At 34.6% G+C, this 20,492-nt stretch overlaps 1 protein-coding gene and 1 pseudogene across 2 annotated transcripts; both read right to left on the bottom strand.

Moving 5' to 3' along the window:
* Positions 1-239: 239 nt before the first annotated feature.
* On the bottom strand, positions 240-4,005 carry LOC111989154 (amino acid permease 3-like). 2 transcript variants are annotated; one of them, XM_065771722.1, is made up of 9 exons: positions 3,862-4,005; positions 3,646-3,781; positions 2,796-3,029; positions 2,493-2,586; positions 2,088-2,302; positions 1,537-1,697; positions 1,181-1,408; positions 935-1,069; positions 240-760 (listed from the first exon to the last, which is right to left on the bottom strand). In XM_065771722.1, exons 1-9 carry the CDS (start codon positions 3,907-3,909, stop codon positions 452-454), a joined length of 1,560 nt encoding a protein of 519 aa, XP_065627794.1. In that variant the 5' UTR covers positions 3,910-4,005; the 3' UTR covers positions 240-451. The 2 variants fall into 2 exon arrangements, with proteins under 2 accessions (XP_065627794.1, XP_065627790.1); XM_065771718.1 differs by having other exon boundaries at positions 240-790; positions 983-1,069.
* A 3,110-nt stretch (positions 4,006-7,115) lies between these two features.
* On the bottom strand, positions 7,116-10,622 carry LOC136066815 (amino acid permease 3-like; annotated as a pseudogene).
* Positions 10,623-20,492: the final 9,870 nt, after the last annotated feature.

Raw genomic sequence — 20,492 nt, 5'->3', positions numbered from 1 at the left:
TCAGGGTATTTAAAAGCTATTTACATGATGAGTTTGGTTTAGCTTTTTTCTTTCATCTATCTTTTTTAACTAATTGCTTATGTACAGTTTTTTAAAACTTATTTTTTTCCTCAGTACAACTGAGCCTTTTTCAACTTTTACCAAATTGACAAATAAGTATTTGGATCCATGCGTGTAGATATGTGTGGTTAGGCCATATTGGAGAAAGGAACAAAGACTTTAGTTATTAAAAACAAACATGCTTTTGAAACTTATATGAAGGGTTGATTCAAATTAGAGTCCCAGCTTTGTGGCCAAGCGCCTTGGCATGGCAACACAGCATATACAAGATTTTTGCCATTAATTATACAGCAAGTGTATAGTGGGGTTTTTGGAAGCTAGTTTTGGTTTATTCCTTACTAGAGTCCCAAAAGTAATCTATAAAACTATATAAAAAACTAATGGCTCTCTTTTAGTAACTAGTTTTGAATGGCTTGTAAGTCTTGAGATCCAGAACAACTCCGGCAAAGGAGCCAACAGCAGCAGCTATAGAAATGAAGAGACATGTAACACTGATTATCTGTAGCCCAACCCACCTGCTTGTCCAGGGTGCAATCTTCTTTTGAGAAATGTACATCTCAATTGGGAAGAAAACTGTTAGTGGCCAGAATCCAAAGGCTCCAAGTATTCCAACAACATCATTGAAGAAAGGCAAGAGCATGGATATGAGGGTTGTCATAATAACAAAGATTGTCCTCCATACTAGACGGAACAAGTTAAGCTGGTAAATACCAAAGAAGGGGATTGGTATGTCATATTCTGCTGTTACAAAGTCACTTAAGAAAACTGTTAGTGGCCAGAATCCAAAGGCTCCAAGTATTCCAACAACATCATTGAAGAAAGGCAAGAGCATGGATATGAGGGTTGTCATAATAACAAAGATTGTCCTCCATACTAGACGGAACAAGTTAAGCTGGTAAATACCAAAGAAGGGGATTGGTATGTCATATTCTGCTGTTACAAAGTCACTCTTTGGCCACTTCTTTGCACACCATTTTTCTATAAATGCAAATAAAGGCTGGCAAAAGACCTGCAGTTTATATGTATATTAATTTGAGATGCAAAGAAAGACTCTTAATCTCACTAAGACCAAAAGGTGTACAAAAATCTATTTCTAATTGCTGCTTGAGAGTATATATACCTGATATGCACCAACAAGGTGAACAACAATTGCTACATTGGCAATGTCTAATAGCCAGTAGGGGTTGTAGAACCCAAAGCCAGTTAAAAGATTTCCAGGGGCAAGGTCACCAAAGGATGCATATCCCATGCATCCACACAGTAAATAGAACACTGTAGTTACAGTGATGCTAAATAAAGTAGCCTTCTTCATGGTCTTGTGCTCTGCAGGAGGTGATCTTATTGTATCCTATGGAGGCAAGCATTTCACAAATTATTTGATATGTTGGAACGGTATTTGATCACGATTGTCGTCATGGATGCATTGACAATATAAAAGATCTAAATTTTCAGGCCAGATATATATAAATGAAGTACCTGAATTTCAATGAGAATGATTGAAAAAGAATACGCGAAGGCAATAGCTCCAAGAGCTTGCAAACTCCTCCACATCTTCTCAGTAGCAGTGACTGTCGTTCCTGCTTTTGTTAATGTCCCTATACTAATACCCAATAGGCTTCCTTTGAATTTCCCACTTTCTGCCAATAACAAAGGTAGCAGTTAGTCATACCTATCTTGGTGACTTGGTTCTCTACTTCTATGCAGAACAGTTTCAATCTTTCTTTCTTTCTTCCTCTCTTTCTTATTTTTTAATGAGTGAAGTTGGTCCCAAGAAAAAAAAAAAAGGAAAGGGAGATTGAAAACAATGATCTCCGTTTCGTGAGGCATGGTCTCTAGCTAATTTTAATATATACTTTGGGGTGGGTTTCTAGGCTTTCAATATTGTTAGTTGCTAATACAAACCATGTTCAATGAGTGATATCATATCTAGTAATCACCTAGTTGAGTAAATTAATCACATATGATTGGCCCAAGTGTGGCTTGCATATATCTACATAGTTTACTACAGATTATCAGTATGTATATACCTGCAACTTTGCCTAAGCCAAGACCAAGACCAACGCTTGAATATGTGAATGACATAATTGCTGCAACTATAGAGAGCCACCATACTTGATCAAAGTCAGGAATCTGAGAAAACAACACCTCTATGATTCCAAATGTTATCATGTACCCATTGCTTGACATGTGACACGGATCTTTCCCACCACTCTTATGAAAACAGTTTGATCTCTTTATTGCCCTGAATAAAACACAAACATAAGAGCAAAGGATGTTGATATATCTCAAGTACAAATTTATTTTTCTCTCCTCTCATATAACACGCAAGCTTTTGTTACAAACTAGTAATAAAACACTTCAACCAAAAAATATATATGTATATATTCGAAAACAGAATGCAAAACACGAGTTAGTATACTTGGGAAACTCACATCATACTGACTGATGCTGCAATTGTATATCCAATTGCAATGCCAAACAAATTCAGGTACTGAATCAACCCACATAACATGACCTTTCTCCCCCCTGCAGCCAAATGGACATCAAGTTTTGATTCACAAAAACAAATACTCTCCTAGCTGAAAAAAGGATCCTTTCCATTTGAAATGGATCCATTTCATGGTTCAAATTAAATATTACAAATCTAATAGTGTATCCAATGCCACGTTATTTTAAAATTTTAAATGATGTGGTAATCTAAACACTGTTATAGTTATAGACACCATCTCACTCACCTAAGTTAGCCTTGACTGCATCCATGTAGGTGTAGTTTCTCTGTCCAGTAACAGGGTCACCGGCCCTATAACAGTGTGCTAGGAGGTTCGAAGTATAGATGTTGACAAGGGCAAATAGGATCAGGACAGCAGGTCCTGCAACCCAACCAAGCTGAGCTATGGCCCATGCCAGTGAGAGGACTCCTGACCCAATAACTGCAGTAATAATATGTGCAGTTGCAGTCCAAAAAGTCCCTGCACAATCATATCATTATCATAATCAGTTTTTTGTACTCATTGGATGATATGGTCTTACAATGAAGACATAAGTTGGTCCAAGAGAACAGATCAATTTATATATTTAGAAATAAATAATAACATTAGCAAAAAGTAATAAAAAAATGACGTGAATTAAGGAGATAACAAAGAGTACGACTATGAATAGAATAGAGTTACAAAAATGAATACAAGTGACCGACCTGAGTTAGTCTATTGAGGATCCATATTCAAAACTAAGTTGTTGTAGAAATAAGCTAAAAATAGACTGTATACTATTTCTATGTACACGGTAATAAAGAAAATGGCTTTTCATGACTTTTTACGAGTAAATGATGTGCTTGGAACTTAAGAAAATTGTAAAAAATTGAAGAAAGGCATTCCCCATGAGCCTCAACAGATTGTGAATTTAAAAGCAAAGGTATAATTAGTGTACTTATAAGGTGTCAGTTTTACAAAACATAGGCATACTATTTCTACTTGAGTGGTGAGTTTACTATCCAAAAAGAAAGATAAATTACTCAAGATGTTATCCTCATGCATGAAAGTAGACATACTAAAGTTCTAAACTAAAGCTAAATAATGTTATATTTACCTGTTCTCTTCAAACGGCCATCATCATCAAAGCACTTGGAATAGTTGGACACAGGGTTTATGGCTTCAGTCTCAGCCTGAGTTTTTGGTTGAACTTCTACTTGCAAGTAGTGCCTAAAGTCATGCCTCTCTTCTACCTGAATAATGAACATACATGTAAGTAGAAAATAAGTACTTCAACTAGGAGAGAGGTATAAAAGGCTTAAGTTGGTCTTACAGCGCCATGGTGTATTCTGGATGGAAGAGTACGACTTCTTGCCAACATGGTTCTCTGTAATGGTGGAAATGGTATGCTTTTGAGAGAGAGAGAGAGAGAGAGAGAGAGAGAGGTTGAAGGTGATGGGTACTTCACAATACGGAGAGTGGCCTTATATATACAGGAGAAGATAATTACCTGAACTACTGTGAGAAAGAGATGGCAGTGCAACGTACTTGTTTTCAATCATGTAACACGCTTCCTAGTGCTTTTTCTAAAATTTCCTATATTTAAAGTCAAATTCAATTCTTACCCTTTTTAAATATAAAAAAATAGTAAGGTTTTTTTTAGGAAGAAATGGTAGTGCAAAATGCTTCTTTTAACTGTCATATGTCTAATTATGTGCTTGGATTAGATAAATGTGTGTTGTGGGTATGTCTTAAGTCATACATCAAATGTTTACTAGGTTGAACTGGACTATATATGTGATTACGAAGAATCTCAACTGTAAATTGACTAGTCTTGTTGGGATATATGAATATGTGGCTAGCCCATCCTAGGGTCTTGACATTAGTATTAGAGGCAACTTGATAATGCCAACCTAATTAGTCCTTTTGGAGTATAGAACAAATGGAACACACTTCTAATTTTTTTTTTCTTTCCAAAATTTCCTCTCAGAATTTTATTCATACAAGATTCAATCCCCGCCCACCCCTCATCTTTTCTAGATGAGTAATGAAAGGGAAAAAATATCCTTTAAAGCCCAAATAGACGGGTTCATTATTTGCACGGGCCCTATGTGGACGGACCCGATATGATTGGGCCGGACATGGACGGGCAGTTTTTATGATGGGCTAGTTATCCATGGGCCTGCTGAGCCCCTAAGGAGGGATATTCTGGCCCATTCTCGTAAGAGCCCAAATAGAGTCCTTGCGCTAGTAGGACTTCGGAAATCTTGTCTACTTGGTAAAAATCTTCCGTATAAGGAGGAGACTTGTTCATCACGTTTTGGACTCCACAAGAAGAGTTGTGTTTGTTGGTGTGATTTGTGGGGGATGGAAAATGGAGAGGAGAAAATAGGGGGGATTTTGAATAGTGGGGTTGTTTGGTTTGGGGGAGGGGGGAGGGAGTAGTGATTTTGGTGGGGCTGATATTTCTTCCTTGGGCCACCATTTTGGGGTGTTCTATTTTCTCCCCGAATTGGGGAGAAAATGAGGGGAGGGACTCACCTCCTTCCTTAACGTCTATTTCCTTTTTCTTTTCTTTTTTCAAAGAGTTTTCATCTCTCCACTTTTTCTTTTCCCCAACCAAACAAAGCCTTAATGGCTACCAAAGCAAGCGGACACTAGGTGAAGCTGCTTGTTTGACTCTTACTATGCTACTTTAGAAGAGCAAATTTTCAATTCATAGGCTGCTTCTTGGATTTTTTTTCAGACTTTTAGTTTTATTGATAGCTACTTATTTAGAAAGTCAAGTATTAGGACTTGAAGCCAAATTTGATGACAATTTGTTCGGCTTAGAACTGTGAAATATAAACTTCCTTTAGATGTAATATTTTTATAATAACTTAGATACCAAGGAACTGAAATACAAAAAGCATATCTATGGAGGGTTAATTTGGGACTGGAAGTTTAGAAGACAAAAGGAGGCTCTTGAAAATGGGAACGACCAAAGAATTTGTGATATGAAGCATGTGTTTCCTTCTTTAAGTGTCTTTGTCCAGTTGTACAATCTATGGTATGTTTCACGCTTCTGCCACTCAAGTGTGTGTTATTTATGCATGTATGCAGGCAGGGTCTGTGATGCTGTTGAAGTTGCTGGAAGGAATGTTATGTCAACCACTTCAGTTGTGACTACTAGGCTTGTTTCACAGAGGTAATTCTTAATATGAAAACAACATTGATGCAACAACTGCATCATCATTGTCATCAAGAATATTTCTCTAATCAATATCGGTACAATCTTGATTGTCTTAATGTTGTAGTGTTGCAGTTCTCTTTTAGTGGATTCTTTTTATTGCCATTGGTTGAGGTCTTGTTCCTCTAATTTTGGGTTGCTAGACAACAACCTATGTGGAAAACCTTATCTTGAGTTGTGCCCATATACCATAATTCCATCCAAGATTCCAAGTTCCTGTAACTTGGTTTGGACCTTTTTTTTTTTGGACCGTAGTTCAATGCAAAACAGGTACAAATTGGGGAAACAGCACAAGCTGTCTCCCATGTTTGGTATGGGACCTGGTTTTGGCCAAGATATACTGTTTGTGCCCTGTTTTCTTTGTTCTCTTTTGAGTATAATTGAAAGCAATGAAAATTTTGAAGGTCTTTTTTTTTGTTCAGGTATCAAGCATGACAAATGAGGCTGAAGCTGCTGTTTGGTCTGCAATGAAATTTTAAACAGAGCAAAACCCAGAGCAGAAAGGCTTTAATCCGGGTTTTGGCCAAGATATAATGTTTGTGCCTGGTTTTCTTTGTTCTCTTTTGAGTATAATTTTTTTTTTTATCTCTTTTGAGTATAATTGGAAGCAATGAAAATTTTGAAGATCTTTTTTTTCATCATTGCAGGTATGGAGAACAAGCAGCGCGGTGACAAATGAGGGGCTTGATGCTGCAGGACATGCTATTGGTACTGCTTGGGCTGTGTTCAAGATCAGAAAGGCTTTTAACCCAAAAAGCATCTCAAACCCACAACTCTAAAGCTGCTGCTGAAGCAATTTCTGCTGCACTGAAGTCTAAATATAAGAAGTAAGGCAGGGCCATTGAGTTTTTCTCCTCTGTATGAATACCAGATATATCTAGAGATACTATAAACACTTTATCTTTTTGATTAGTATGGACTAAGGTTCTTGGTAGCTGTTAGTGAAATATGTATTAAAAAAAAAAATCAATGGATGATTTAGTATATAAATAAAGCTTGTCAAATGTTTTCTCTAATTTGGTTAGTTTCACTAAAACATGTAGTCCATTTGCATTAGCATTAACCTAGATATCAGGGTATTTAAAAGCTATTTACATGATGAGTTTGGTTTAGCTTTTTTCTTTCATCTATCTTTTTTAACTAATTGCTTATGTACAGTTTTTTAAAACTTATTTTTTTCCTCAGTACAACTGAGCCTTTTTCAACTTTTACCAAATTGACAAATAAGTATTTGGATCCATGCGTGTAGATATGTGTGGTTAGGCCATATTGGAGAAAGGAACAAAGACTTTAGTTATAAAAACAAACATGCTTTTGAAACTTATATGAAGGGTTGATTCAAATTAGAGTCCCAGCTTTGTGGCCAAGCGCCTGGCATGGCAACACAGCATATACAAGATTTTTGCCATTAATTATACAGCAAGTGTATAGTGGGGTTTTTGGAAGCTAGTTTTGGTTTATTCCTTACTAGAGTCCCAAAAGTAATCTATAAAACTATATAAAAAACTAATGGCTCTCTTTAGTAACTAGTTTTGAATGGCTTGTAAGTCTTGAGATCCAGAACAACTCCGGCAAAGGAGCCAACAGCAGCAGCTATAGAAATGAAGAGACATGTAACACTGATTATCTGTAGCCCAACCCACCTGCTTGTCCAGGGTGCAATCTTCTTTTGAGAAATGTACATCTCAATTGGGAAGAAAACTGTTAGTGGCCAGAATCCAAAGGCTCCAAGTATTCCAACAACATCATTGAAGAAAGGCAAGAGCATGGATATGAGGGTTGTCATAATAACAAAGATTGTCCTCCATACTAGACGGAACAAGTTAAGCTGGTAAATACCAAAGAAGGGGATTGGTATGTCATATTCTGCTGTTACAAAGTCACTCTTTGGCCACTTCTTTGCACACCATTTTTCTATAAATGCAAATAAAGGCTGGCAAAAGACCTGCAGTTTATATGTATATTAATTTGAGATGCAAAGAAAGACTCTTAATCTCACTAAGACCAAAAGGTGTACAAAAATCTATTTCTAATTGCTGCTTGAGGTTATATATACCTGATATGCACCAACAAGGTGAACAACAATTGCTACATTGGCAATGTCTAATAGCCAGTAGGGGTTGTAGAACCCAAAGCCAGTTAAAAGATTTCCAGGGGCAAGGTCACCAAAGGATGCATATCCCATGCATCCACACAGTAAATAGAAACTGTAGTTACAGTGATGCTAAATAAAGTAGCCTTCTTCATGGTCTTGTGCTCTGCAGGAGGTGATCTTATTGTATCCTATGGAGGCAAGCATTTCACAAATTATTTGATATGTTGGAACGGTATTTGATCACGATTGTCGTCATGGATGCATTGACAATATAAAGATCTAAATTTTCAGGCCAGATATATATAAATGAAGTACCTGAATTTCAATGAGAATGATTGAAAAAGAATACGCGAAGGCAATAGCTCCAAGAGCTTGCAAACTCCTCCACATCTTCTCAGTAGCAGTGACTGTCTGTTCCTGCTTTTGTTAATGTCCCTATACTAATACCCAATAGGCTTCCTTTGAATTTCCCACTTTCTGCCAATAACAAAGGTAGCAGTTAGTCATACCTATCTTGGTGACTTGGTTCTCTACTTCTATGCAGAACAGTTTCAATCTTTCTTTCTTTCTTCCTCTCTTTCTTATTTTTTAATGAGTGAAGTTGGTAAAAAAAAAAAAAAGGAAAGGGAGATTGAAAACAATGATCTCCGTTTCGTGAGGCATGGTCTCTAGCTAATTTTAATATATACTTTGGGGTGGGTTTCTAGGCTTTCAATATTGTTAGTTGCTAATACAAACCATGTTCAATGAGTGATATCATATCTAGTAATCACCTAGTTGAGTAAATTAATCACATATGATTGGCCCAAGTGTGGCTTGCATATATCTACATAGTTTACTACAGATTATCAGTATGTATATACCTGCAACTTTGCCTAAGCCAAGACCAAGACCAACGCTTGAATATGTGAATGACATAATTGCTGCAACTATAGAGAGCCACCATACTTGATCAAAGTCAGGAATCTGAGAAAACAACACCTCTATGATTCCAAATGTTATCATGTACCCATTGCTTGACATGTGACACGGATCTTTCCCACCACTCTTATGAAACAGTTTGATCTCTTTATTGCCCTGAATAAAACACAAACATAAGAGCAAAGGATGTTGATATATCTCAAGTACAAATTTATTTTTCTCTCTCTCTCATATAACACGCAAGCTTTTGTTACAAACTAGTAATAAAACACTTCAACCAAAAAATATATATGTATATATTCGAAAACAGAATGCAAAACACGAGTTAGTATACTTGGGAAACTCACATCATACTGACTGATGCTGCAATTGTATATCCAATTGCAATGCCAAACAAATTCAGGTACTGAATCAACCCACATAACATGACCTTTCTCCCCCCGCAGCCAAATGGACATCAAGTTTTGATTCACAAAAACAAATACTCTCCTAGCTGAAAAAAGGATCCTTTCCATTTGAAATGGATCCATTTCATGGTTCAAATTAAATATTACAAATCTAATAGTGTATCCAATGCCACGTTATTTTAAAATTTTAAATGATGTGGTAATCTAAACACTGTTATAGTTATAGACACCATCTCACTCACCTAAGTTAGCCTTGACTGCATCCATGTAGGTGTAGTTTCTCTGTCCAGTAACAGGGTCACCGGCCCTATAACAGTGTGCTAGGAGGTTCGAAGTATAGATGTTGACAAGGGCAAATAGGATCAGGACAGCAGGTCCTGCAACCCAACCAAGCTGAGCTATGGCCCATGCCAGTGAGAGGACTCCTGACCCAATAACTGCAGTAATAATATGTGCAGTTGCAGTCCAAAAAGTCCCTGCACAATCATATCATTATCATAATCAGTTTTTTGTACTCATTGGATGATATGGTCTTACAATGAAGACATAAGTTGGTCCAGAGAACAGATCAATTTATATATTTAGAAATAAATAATAACATTAGCAAAAAGTAATAAAAAAATGACGTGAATTAAGGAGATAACAAAGAGTACGACTATGAATAGAATAGAGTTACAAAAATGAATACAAGTGACCGACCTGAGTTAGTCTATTGAGGATCCATATTCAAAACTAAGTTGTTGTAGAAATAAGCTAAAAATAGACTGTATACTATTTCTATGTACACGGTAATAAAGAAAATGGCTTTTCATGACTTTTTACGAGTAAATGATGTGCTTGGAACTTAAGAAAATTGTAAAAATTGAAGAAAGGCATTCCCCATGAGCCTCAACAGATTGTGAATTTAAAAGCAAAGGTATAATTAGTGTACTTATAAGGTGTCAGTTTTACAAAACATAGGCATACTATTTCTACTTGAGTGGTGAGTTTACTATCCAAAAAGAAGATAAATTACTCAAGATGTTATCCTCATGCATGAAAGTAGACATACTAAAGTTCTAAACTAAAGCTAAATAATGTTATATTTACCTGTTCTCTTCAAACGGCCATCATCATCAAAGCACTTGGAATAGTTGGACACAGGGTTTATGGCTTCAGTCTCAGCCTGAGTTTTTGGTTGAACTTCTACTTGCAAGTAGTGCCTAAAGTCATGCCTCTCTTCTACCTGAATAATGAACATACATGTAAGTAGAAAATAAGTACTTCAACTAGGAGAGAGGTATAAAAGGCTTAAGTTGGTCTTACAGCGCCATGGTGTATTCTGGATGGAAGAGTACGACTTCTTGCCAACATGGTTCTCTGTAATGGTGGAAATGGTATGCTTTTGAGAGAGAGAGAGAGAGAGAGAGAGAGAGAGTTGAAGGTGATGGGTACTTCACAATACGGAGAGTGGCCTTATATATACAGGAGAAGATAATTACCTGAACTACTGTGAGAAAGAGATGGCAGTGCAACGTACTTGTTTTCAATCATGTAACACGCTTCCTAGTGCTTTTTCTAAAATTTCCTATATTTAAAGTCAAATTCAATTCTTACCCTTTTTAAATATAAAAAAATAGTAAGGTTTTTTTTAGGAAGAAATGGTAGTGCAAAATGCTTCTTTTAACTGTCATATGTCTAATTATGTGCTTGGATTAGATAAATGTGTGTTGTGGGTATGTCTTAAGTCATACATCAAATGTTTACTAGGTTGAACTGGACTATATATGTGATTACGAAGAATCTCAACTGTAAATTGACTAGTCTTGTTGGGATATATGAATATGTGGCTAGCCCATCCTAGGGTCTTGACATAGTATTAGAGGCAACTTGATAATGCCAACCTAATTAGTCCTTTTGGAGTATAGAACAAATGGAACACACTTCTAATTTTTTTTTCTTTCCAAAATTTCCTCTCAGAATTTTATTCATACAAGATTCAATCCCCGCCCACCCCTCATCTTTTCTAGATGAGTAAGTTTCTTTTACAGTAAGGTAGAGAATGGGAGGGAGAGATTCAAACTAATAAACCCTACTTAATGAGTAATTCTCAGCCAATTGTAGAAAACCCTTTTGGGCTAAAAATTCATTTCTTACTTTGGGGGGTTTGGATTCCGCGTTTGCGTTTCAGCAAACGCGTTTTCCTCCTTTTTTTTTTTTTTTTTTTTTTTTTGCCGCATTTTTTTACTTTTGGGAGACAAAAAAGCTGTGCATGAACAGTGCGTGCACTGTTCACGCACTGTTCATGCACTGTTCATATAATAAAAAATATTAAAATGGGTCCCCGGTACTATTTACACATTTAAAAATTATTTTGCTACAGTATTTTCAGTTTTCAGTTTTTAGTTTTCAGTTTCAGCAACAATAAGCTCAATCCAAACACACCCTTTATGCACTTCAATTTTGATTAAATTAAAACATAATGTAAATAAATTTTTGTGCATATAATCGATTTAGACCTTAAAAAAATGTTACAGATAGACATAATGTCACTGCTAAACAATAAGACATTGTATCAAATCCAATAGACGTAGGAATAGTCATTAAAATGTAATCACTTCCAATCACGATTTACAATCATACTGTTTAATTATAAGGCACCATTATGTATAAATTACATACACATAGGATTAATCCCAAGTAGTTAATCTAGTGATTTTCAAGTCCCATGTGATCCCTAAATCATGGATTAATGTTTGTTCGATACACCTTATTTTTCAACTTTTTGAGAATGAAGTTGTTTGAAAATACTGTACCTAAAAAAAATGAAGTTTAAAAAAATTGTATCTTGAAAAAGAGTGTTTTGATACTGTGTTACCAAATGAGCGTGCCTCTATCCAATCCTTTTAGGTCTCCCTCAAGGTAATTGCTTGGAGGGCTACACTGAATCAAGATATTAGTCATGATTTTAATGAAAGGTCTACACTCATCTAGATATGAGTTAAATGCTCTAAGAGTTCTGGACACTTACGTTAGCAAAAAATAGACATAACATAGGATAACCATGTATAATGCAAATATGTATTATGTGGGTGTGGAGGTGTAGCAGCTCAACCTCAATAATAGCTTTAGTTGAAAGCGCAAAGCACTAGTTAATTAGAGGTCTATAATCCTTTTATAAAAGCTAGCCAATCACTCAAACAAATGATTTGGCTAGAGAAATTAGATCAAACAAAGGTTAAATTTGCTCACATTAGTCATTTGGTAATAAGTGAAAAATCTAGGCAGTAGGCAGCAAATCTCTCTGTATATTTTTGGGGATCCGGGGCCCACGATGGAGACAGAAACTTCTTAGCAATAGGCAATACTATAGCTAGCATAATGCACATCTAATACTTCAGAATTCTTCAAGGCACATCTTTACAAACCTAAGCAAAGCTTCTTCTTACTTTATTTATTTATTTATTTTTTCCTCTTTTCTTTTTTCTATTACAAACTTACAATATACTACATATGCTACGTATTGTCTCTAGTTACAAGTGTAGTACTTAGATTTCTCTCATGCACAATAGGTTTTGACCTCAGCAAGATGACGCATACACGTTTTAGATAGCTCCCACCATTGAAGATGTTTCCATTTTTGTGCAAGGACACCATGACCAATACGTCAAAGCTAATGGCGAGCAATGTAAAAGGTTTATGCTGCAACCATTTTGGTTCTTTCCCACAATCATTTTGACGATGTCTTTTTTAAAGAGCATGTTTTTTTTTTCATAAGCTTTAAAAAGAGCATGTTCAATTGGCTCAAGGGATAATTGAGGGGTAGGACAAGTTGCTAATTAGTTAAGGTAGGCCTTAACTAACATGTTCAAATCCTACCAAGCAAGAGCAATTTTAAAATGCATAAATAAAAAACAGATTAGATGAGACATTCTTCAGTTTTGAAACATTTCCAAGTATTGCCTACAATTTAGGACAAATTACACTTTTCTGTCTAATTTTGAATATCCTCCCCCCCCCCCCCCCNTCCCACGGTACTATTTACACATTTAAAAATTATTTTACTACAGTATTTTCAGTTTTCAGCAAAATAAGTTATATCCAAACGGACCCTATATATAGATAGATATATATTTTCAATTTTAATATAGTGTGAGAAGAGGAAGAGATGAAGGAGTTAGAAAGCCAAAATCTGGCGATAGGAAGCTGAGGAGTTGCCGTTTGAGATTGTAACCGTGGAACACAAAGAGTTGCTGTTTGAAATTGTAGTCGTGAAAGAGATAGGATTGGGAATTTCTAAAATTGTAAGTTGTAACCGTGAAAGAGATAGGGTTGGGAATTATATTCTTTTTATTAGGATTTTTAAATTTAGAAAAATTGTTTTTAAATTGTAGGACAAATTCAAGAAAAAAATGGTAATGACATGGCTGCTGATGTGGCTTAACCTGAGCGTGGTAATATTAAATGATACGCTTTAGCTTTTAGTAATATAGAGATTATACATATTTCCACACACTTTGGGCCTGTTTGGTAATGTTGTTTGTATTTTTTGGAAATACATGAGAGTGAAAAAATGTGTGAAAATACGTGTAATGTTGTTTAAAAATTGAAAACATATGTTTAAACACATATACTAAACAGGCCCTTTTTAACTCACACGTATTTCCACACATATTTTTAAACAACAGAACACATGTATTTAAATGTATGTACCAAACAACCCCTTACTCTCTTAGTGTCTTAGTACGTTTCAGATATTTACTTTCTTAGTGTTTTAGTTGAATAAGAGTTCTATTTCAATTTGATTTCTATTTCAATTTTGCTTCAACAACTACTATGGAAAACCAGCCACCAGGTAAGTGATAGAGAATGTATTTAACAACTAGTATTTTTTTTTTTTTTTTTTTTTTTTGGGAGGGGTTTGCTCATAGCATCTTTTAATTATTGGTTCATTGAAAATTTGCTTTCAATGTTTATGGAAAAACCATCTTAATTAAAGATATTTTCCTAAATTTGAGACATTGGTTTCCCGTTGAGAACTCAAAGAATATGAATTTTTTTGATTGAGATACAGTCATTTTGATAATACATAAGCATTTTATTAAAAGTAAAAAAATACAACCAAACTTTAGTGGCAACTCTATTCCTGACTACTTTAACCCTCTTGCTTGGTCATATCAAGCTTATACTATAAAGGATGACAGGTTTTTAGGGTTGATATATACATGTTAGAAATAGTAGCTAATGTTCTGGATGAGAAAGTAACACTAATTTTTAATTTGGGATAATTACAAATTACACACTTGCGGTTTAGCCCGAATTTAACTTACCTTCTTGTGATTTCATTTTTGACACTTTACCCACTTGTGCTTGCCTCCATTACTACTCCGTAACCTACCTCTCTTTCAAACGTTACTCTAACACATAACTCATCAAAAACAAAACCCAAAACAGATCAAACAGAATAAAAATTTTAATAATATTGTCTATTTCTGTGTTGTGGTTTGTGTGGATGAGCTCCTCCTCGATCTTGTCACTGTTTTGGAGCTCCGCGGCCATTGCTTCTCTCGGTGATAACTCTCTCTTCGGCTAACTCCAATGACAATCGGCGTGTCAACGTGTGAGATATGCCTTTCCTCTTGTGCAATACTTTCCTTGGCTTCAAGAATGAACTTACCAAAGTCCTCTCCTTAGATGAATCAGCAACAGAGATTGATGATTCCAGTTCATTCACATTTGTATCTTCATAAGAGTTTGCCTTCTTTGTTTTCATCGAAGGAGATTTGGGTCTTTATGTGAGAAATCAAGGTTCAAGGATGGAACTGAGTTGATGATTCCAGTTCATTCACATTTGTATCTTCATAAGAGTTTTCCTTCTTTGTTGTCATCGAAGGAGATTTGGGTCTTTATGTGAGAAATCAAGGTTCAAGGACAGAACTGAGAGGAGTTCTGGCACAAGATTTGTGATCTGCAACACGGATTGGAGAAGGAATCTTCAGATGAGCTGACTCTTTGTTAAGCGAGTAATTTATTTGGCTATTTGGCATGTGTAGATTGCTTAATCTCATTATCTTTAGGTGAATATTGAAGATGGTTTCATTGTTGATTTTTTTTTTTTTCATTTATTTTACTTATTTTTTGTGGATCTAACTTGTTTGGTTAGTGAGAAAGTGTGGGAAAGTTATGCACAATTATCTGAAGTTGGTTTCATTGTTGATTTTTTTTTTCATTTATTTTATTTATTTATTGTGGATCTAACTTGTTTGGTTGGTGAGAAAACGTGGAAAAGTTAAATATAATTTTTGCCAATTTTTTTGCTATAATTTGCACATGTTCAGATGGGAGTGTGTTTTGGGAGTGAGGAGTCTTTGATCTGTTTTGGCTTTTGTTTTTTATGCATTATGTGTTAGAGTAATGTTTGAAAAGGAGGTGGGTTACGGAGTAATAACGGAGGGAAGCATAAGTGGGTAAAGTGTTATATATAAAATCAAGAGTGGGTAAATCAAATTCGGGCTAAACCACAAGTTAGTAATCTATAATTATCCCTTTTAATTTAGCGTAACAAAGCAGAACACAACAAAATTTATGAGGTCCAATATAATTTTAATTTACATTTGTTATGTCTCGACTTAACAATAAGTTCGGGGTATGACAAAAGTATATTAGAAAATTCAATATATTGGATTAAGGTTTTCTTAGAAGCAATTTAAATTCGTTTTAAACCCTCATTTTTTAGATAGTGGAATTCTCAATTTCCTTTTCTTTTTATTTTCACACTAACATTGATTATATACATGAAATCTTCAACAAAACCATTAAAACGCAAAGAATATAAGCTGAGAGTTTGCCTTTTGCTATGATATTTTTGTAACACAGTATTTTTCAACTAATAATGAATATAGTCTATTTAATCACCTGGCTTTAAGATTTGTTTAGAGCCATATAGTATCATACTATCACTTGTACGGCTGTACATATCAGTAGTTGTACTAAACATGATTGATTTTCATTGTGAAGTGTATTGTGTCAAAAAGTTCAGTAAAACTGAGAGAATATTTCAGTTCAGTACTAATAAGAAACAGGACTTTCATCGTATTGCATTGGTGGAAGTCAAGCATGTTTGTCCTGTTAGAGTCAGATTTTTTTGAAAAACTTGCTCGTTAAGTGCTATGACTTTACATGTGAAGCACATTTGCACATGTTTATGAAGCTCAAGCAAGTTGCTAATTGGTGCTTTAGTGGTGAAGAAGGACAATAATAGTGGTAACTAGAAGACAGATAGAAAAGCACAAAATTCATGATTGGTAGATGAGAAAATACCACACCTAAAAAACTGTCAAAAAGTTTGTGATGGAATGCCTTTTACCTCTGTTAAAACCCACCATTCACACACATGCAGAAAAATTTCTGTTGAAAGAGGGCTGACCTTCCGGTCAAGCACCCAAATGAGCAGTACTACCAATGGTCCTACCATTGACGCACTATGGAAGACGCAGTATCTCGTGAAACGATTCCATGAAATTATTGGTTATTCTCTCACATCGTATAGAATTCACGTGTATATAAATTTCACATACTGTGAAAGAAAGAATGGACGGTAACGTAAAGTCATTTTGCAAAATAATTTTTCTTAATGGAGAGTGTTTTCACTGACTCAATCATTGTTTATTTGAGAAAAGTTGTATTATTATATTTATAAATTATAACTTTCTTTCTTATCTTGTTTTCAAATAAAGTGAAAAAACTACTATTTCTAGATTCTAGTTCGTTTTTCTCATATTATATGTGAGAAAGATGAACTAGAATCTAGAAATAGTAATTAACATCGTTTTGATCCATATGCATATATTTGAGATATATATATATATATAGAGTGGGGTAAATTATCTATAATGGTTTTTCATAAGATAAATCTCCAAAAGTCATGTAAATAAAATTAAATAAAGTGGGTTCCAATTAGCTCAATTGGTAAAGTCTCTGATGGTTGTGTAAAAAATTTAGGATTCGATTTTCACTTATACCAAAAACTGACTGGTGTTTTAATTTGATAATACAAATAACTATTATTAGAAGCGGACATCATAGGTTGATAAAACTCTCTAAAAAAAATCCCTTCCTAATTTAGGAGGCACAAAACATTTTGCAAAGTCACAATCTTGCCTTAATAAGGTAAAATGACACCACCATCATTACTCTCAACTCGGAACTATCATTATGGAATTTAGATTTTTTAAATGGTGATGAAAAAATATATCGATCACAGTTAATGAAGTAATGGATTAGTGATTGTGTATGTCCAAAATTAACTGCTACACTACTAACATAATTGCGATAAAAATCACCACAATCTAAAGCAATAATTAAAAAGAACGTGCATTTTTGGTTAGGAAGTGAAAAACTTTTGGAAAACTCTTCAAAAGAGAAACCATTTCGGAAGTCTTTTACATTAACCCTAAACTTTGTTACTCAAACTCTCTAGAGTGCCTCTATGAAATATGTAAATGCATATGAAGGCTATACATGGTTTGAGAATAACTCAGAAAAAGAAAATCAAAGGAAATTAAGATATTTTGATAGTTTAGGTTCAAGGAAATTACGGCTCACTTAATGATTTAAAGAAAGGTTGCTACTCTCTTTTGAAAAAATGTGCAAAGTGCAAAGTGAGATTTTTTTAGGTTGGTTAAACCCTAGGTTAATTTAATAAGAAAATAAACAAGGAAAACAAACTACCTTAAATAGTTAAATTCACTTGAGTGAAGGTTGAGCGAAAATTAGCTTGAGCCAAAGTCGAGTGAAGTCTCGATTTGGTTATTACATTAGTCACTTGAGACATCACAATTACGTTAACTATAAACAGCCATACCTCACTTATTTAAAATTAAAATTTGGTCAAATCAATATCTATTTTGAAGTCTTTAGTGTCTACTTTTCAATTAAAATACTAAACAAATTTCACATAAAAATTCATCACAATCTAAAAGATATGAACAAAAATATCATAAATTTATTGTCTTAGAACATCTTCTAAACCAAACTCAACCCTAAGACGACAATATTTTGAAACTAAAAGCGGCAACATATATATAATCCATAAACCCTAGCAGGCAACTTAACACATTCCTCTTTACTTTTGCAAATTAATTTTTGTCCTTTTTTTTAATAATTTAAGTTAGTTAAAGTGTATACTCTTTCAATATCTAGGATATAAACTCTTTTTTTTTTTTTTTTTAATAATTCAACATTCTCTTCCTACATTTTCTTTTTATTATATTACAAGGTAATTAAATTATATTCATTTTTCTTAAACTGGGTTTTCTTTAAAATTTGTTTATATTAGTCCAATGCCAAATTAGCCTCACATCATCTGAATATTGGCATAATCAATCACTGTCATAGAAAGCTATTTAATTTCCACTTTTACATAATATGCTTCTACTAGAGTCATATCATGTTCCCAAAATAAATATAGGCATGAAAGCTTTTTTATTTTTTAGATAATGACAAGGGCATAAAAGCTGATTAGTGGGAAAATGTGGCCAACCCAAGCTAGCCAAGCTCACCAAAACTTGAAGAGGGTGTTCTGTTCAGGCATTGAACTCGCTACAATCATGACATGTGTCTAAAAATGGACACATGTCATGATCGCAACAGGTCTAGTGCATTGAAGACACTGGACAGAAACTGCGCCAAACTTGAAGTGGTCAAAAAATCTTGAACCCCAAATTGGATTGGGAGGAGCTTGGGCCAAGCCCCCCCTTAAGGATTGGGTTGAGCTTAGGATTTCTTTGGAGCTAATCCAATTTATTGCATTTGGGTTGACATAATTAAAGAAACAAACTGAAGTACCAAACCCCCACCCCAAGTAGCGAACCCGTTATATATATATATGGAGCTGACCACTCATGGATTGTGGGTTTGTTGGATTAGTTCACAATTTGTGAGTGGCCTGCTCCATACATTGGGCTCACAAACACTAACCCAAAGAAGAAAGGTTTTTTTTTTTTTTTTTAGTGAACAAAGAAGAAAGGTTAATTGTGCTTTATTTCCTCAATCATGTTGTAATTTCAATATCTTCCTAAACATTAAAACTAAACAAAGTTCTTCTTAACTATTAGTAGTAATAAACACTTTAATCCCTTCTCTTAGGGTATCCGTTAAATTTGATGGAAAATTTTTAGGATTTTCGTTAAATTTGACATAAATGGTAAAAACAATGAGGAAAATGCTTATTACCAATAATTAGAAAAACTCTATAATTAATCTAATTAGTAAAGTCTCTTATCGTCGAATAAGAGATTTACTAATAATAAAAAGCAATCATTTTGAAGTAGACACCATAAATTAAAATTATAACACATACATTAAAAATAATAATAATAAGAGATATGAGTTTGAAATACTAGTGTATTTATTAAAGTGGGTGGGTGGAAGAATTTACACCCAGGCCTGAGGCCCAAATGCATGGAGGATTTCGTGGAGTGGAATAGGCCAAACACATCTACTTAAAATAAGGTCTAAATGTCTGGAAGATCCCATGGAGTAGAATGAGACAAGACCACCTATTTAAGAAGCAAAGGGAATCCCTACGGGTTGTTCCTGCGAAATTGACAATACACTACATCTCATGAAGCCTTATCTGAGGTAATGAACGTAGATAATCCACCTTGTTCCCAAATATAACCTTGGGAAATCCTCCCAACAAATAAAGATAACAAAGATCTTTACTTCCGCATTAATAAGAGGTTCTCTACCTAACCTCTGCTGCATTAAATACGTTTGAAACAACTTGAACAATGCAAACACCTCAAAAAATCCTGTTTCAGGATAAGAAAGGGGGGAACCTAATAAAGAAGAAGGGAATCTTAGAGAATTCAGCTGGGAACGGGACAGTTGGGAGGATAGGGTAGAGAATATGTCTATAAAAAGGGGGGGGGGGGGGGGGTTTTTTTTTTTTTTTTTAATAATTCAACGTTCTCTTCCTACATTTTCTTTTTATTATATTACAAGGTAATTAAATTATATTCATTTTTCTTAAACTGGGTTTTCTTTAAAATTTGTTTATATTAGTCCAATGCCAAATTAGCCTCACATCATCTGAATCTGGGCATAATCAATCACTGTCATAGAAAGCTATTCAATTTCCACTTTTACATAATATGCTTCTACTAGAGTCATATCATGTTCCCAAAATAAATATAGGCATGAAAGCTTTTTTAATTTTTAGATAATGACAAGGGCATAAAAGCTGATTAGTGGGAAAATGTGGCGAACCCAAGCTAGCCAAGCTCATCAAAACTTGAAGGGGGTGTTCTGTTCAGGCATTGAACTCGCTA

Source organism: Quercus suber, unplaced genomic scaffold, assembly GCF_002906115.3.
Source record: "Quercus suber isolate HL8 unplaced genomic scaffold, Cork oak 2.0 scaffold_5, whole genome shotgun sequence".
Classification (NCBI taxonomy): domain Eukaryota; kingdom Viridiplantae; phylum Streptophyta; class Magnoliopsida; order Fagales; family Fagaceae; genus Quercus; species Quercus suber.
The sequence above is the reverse complement of the archived record's forward strand: the minus strand, read 5'-3'. Positions and strand labels throughout refer to the sequence as shown.

What these genes read in the sequence shown, in the direction of transcription:
- LOC111989154 (XM_065771722.1), bottom strand. Translation starts at nt 3,909, where the DNA reads ATGTTGGCAAGAAGTCGTACTCTTCCATCCAGAATACACCATGGCGCT. An exon ending in GCAGCATCAGTCAGTATGAT is followed by an intron (nt 2,303 to 2,492) that starts GTGAGTTTCCCA and finishes TGTTTTATTCAG; the next exon opens with GGCAATAAAGAGATCAAACT. An exon ending in TGGCTTAGGCAAAGTTGCAG is followed by an intron (nt 1,698 to 2,087) that starts GTATATACATAC and finishes TGTTATTGGCAG; the next exon opens with AAAGTGGGAAATTCAAAGGA.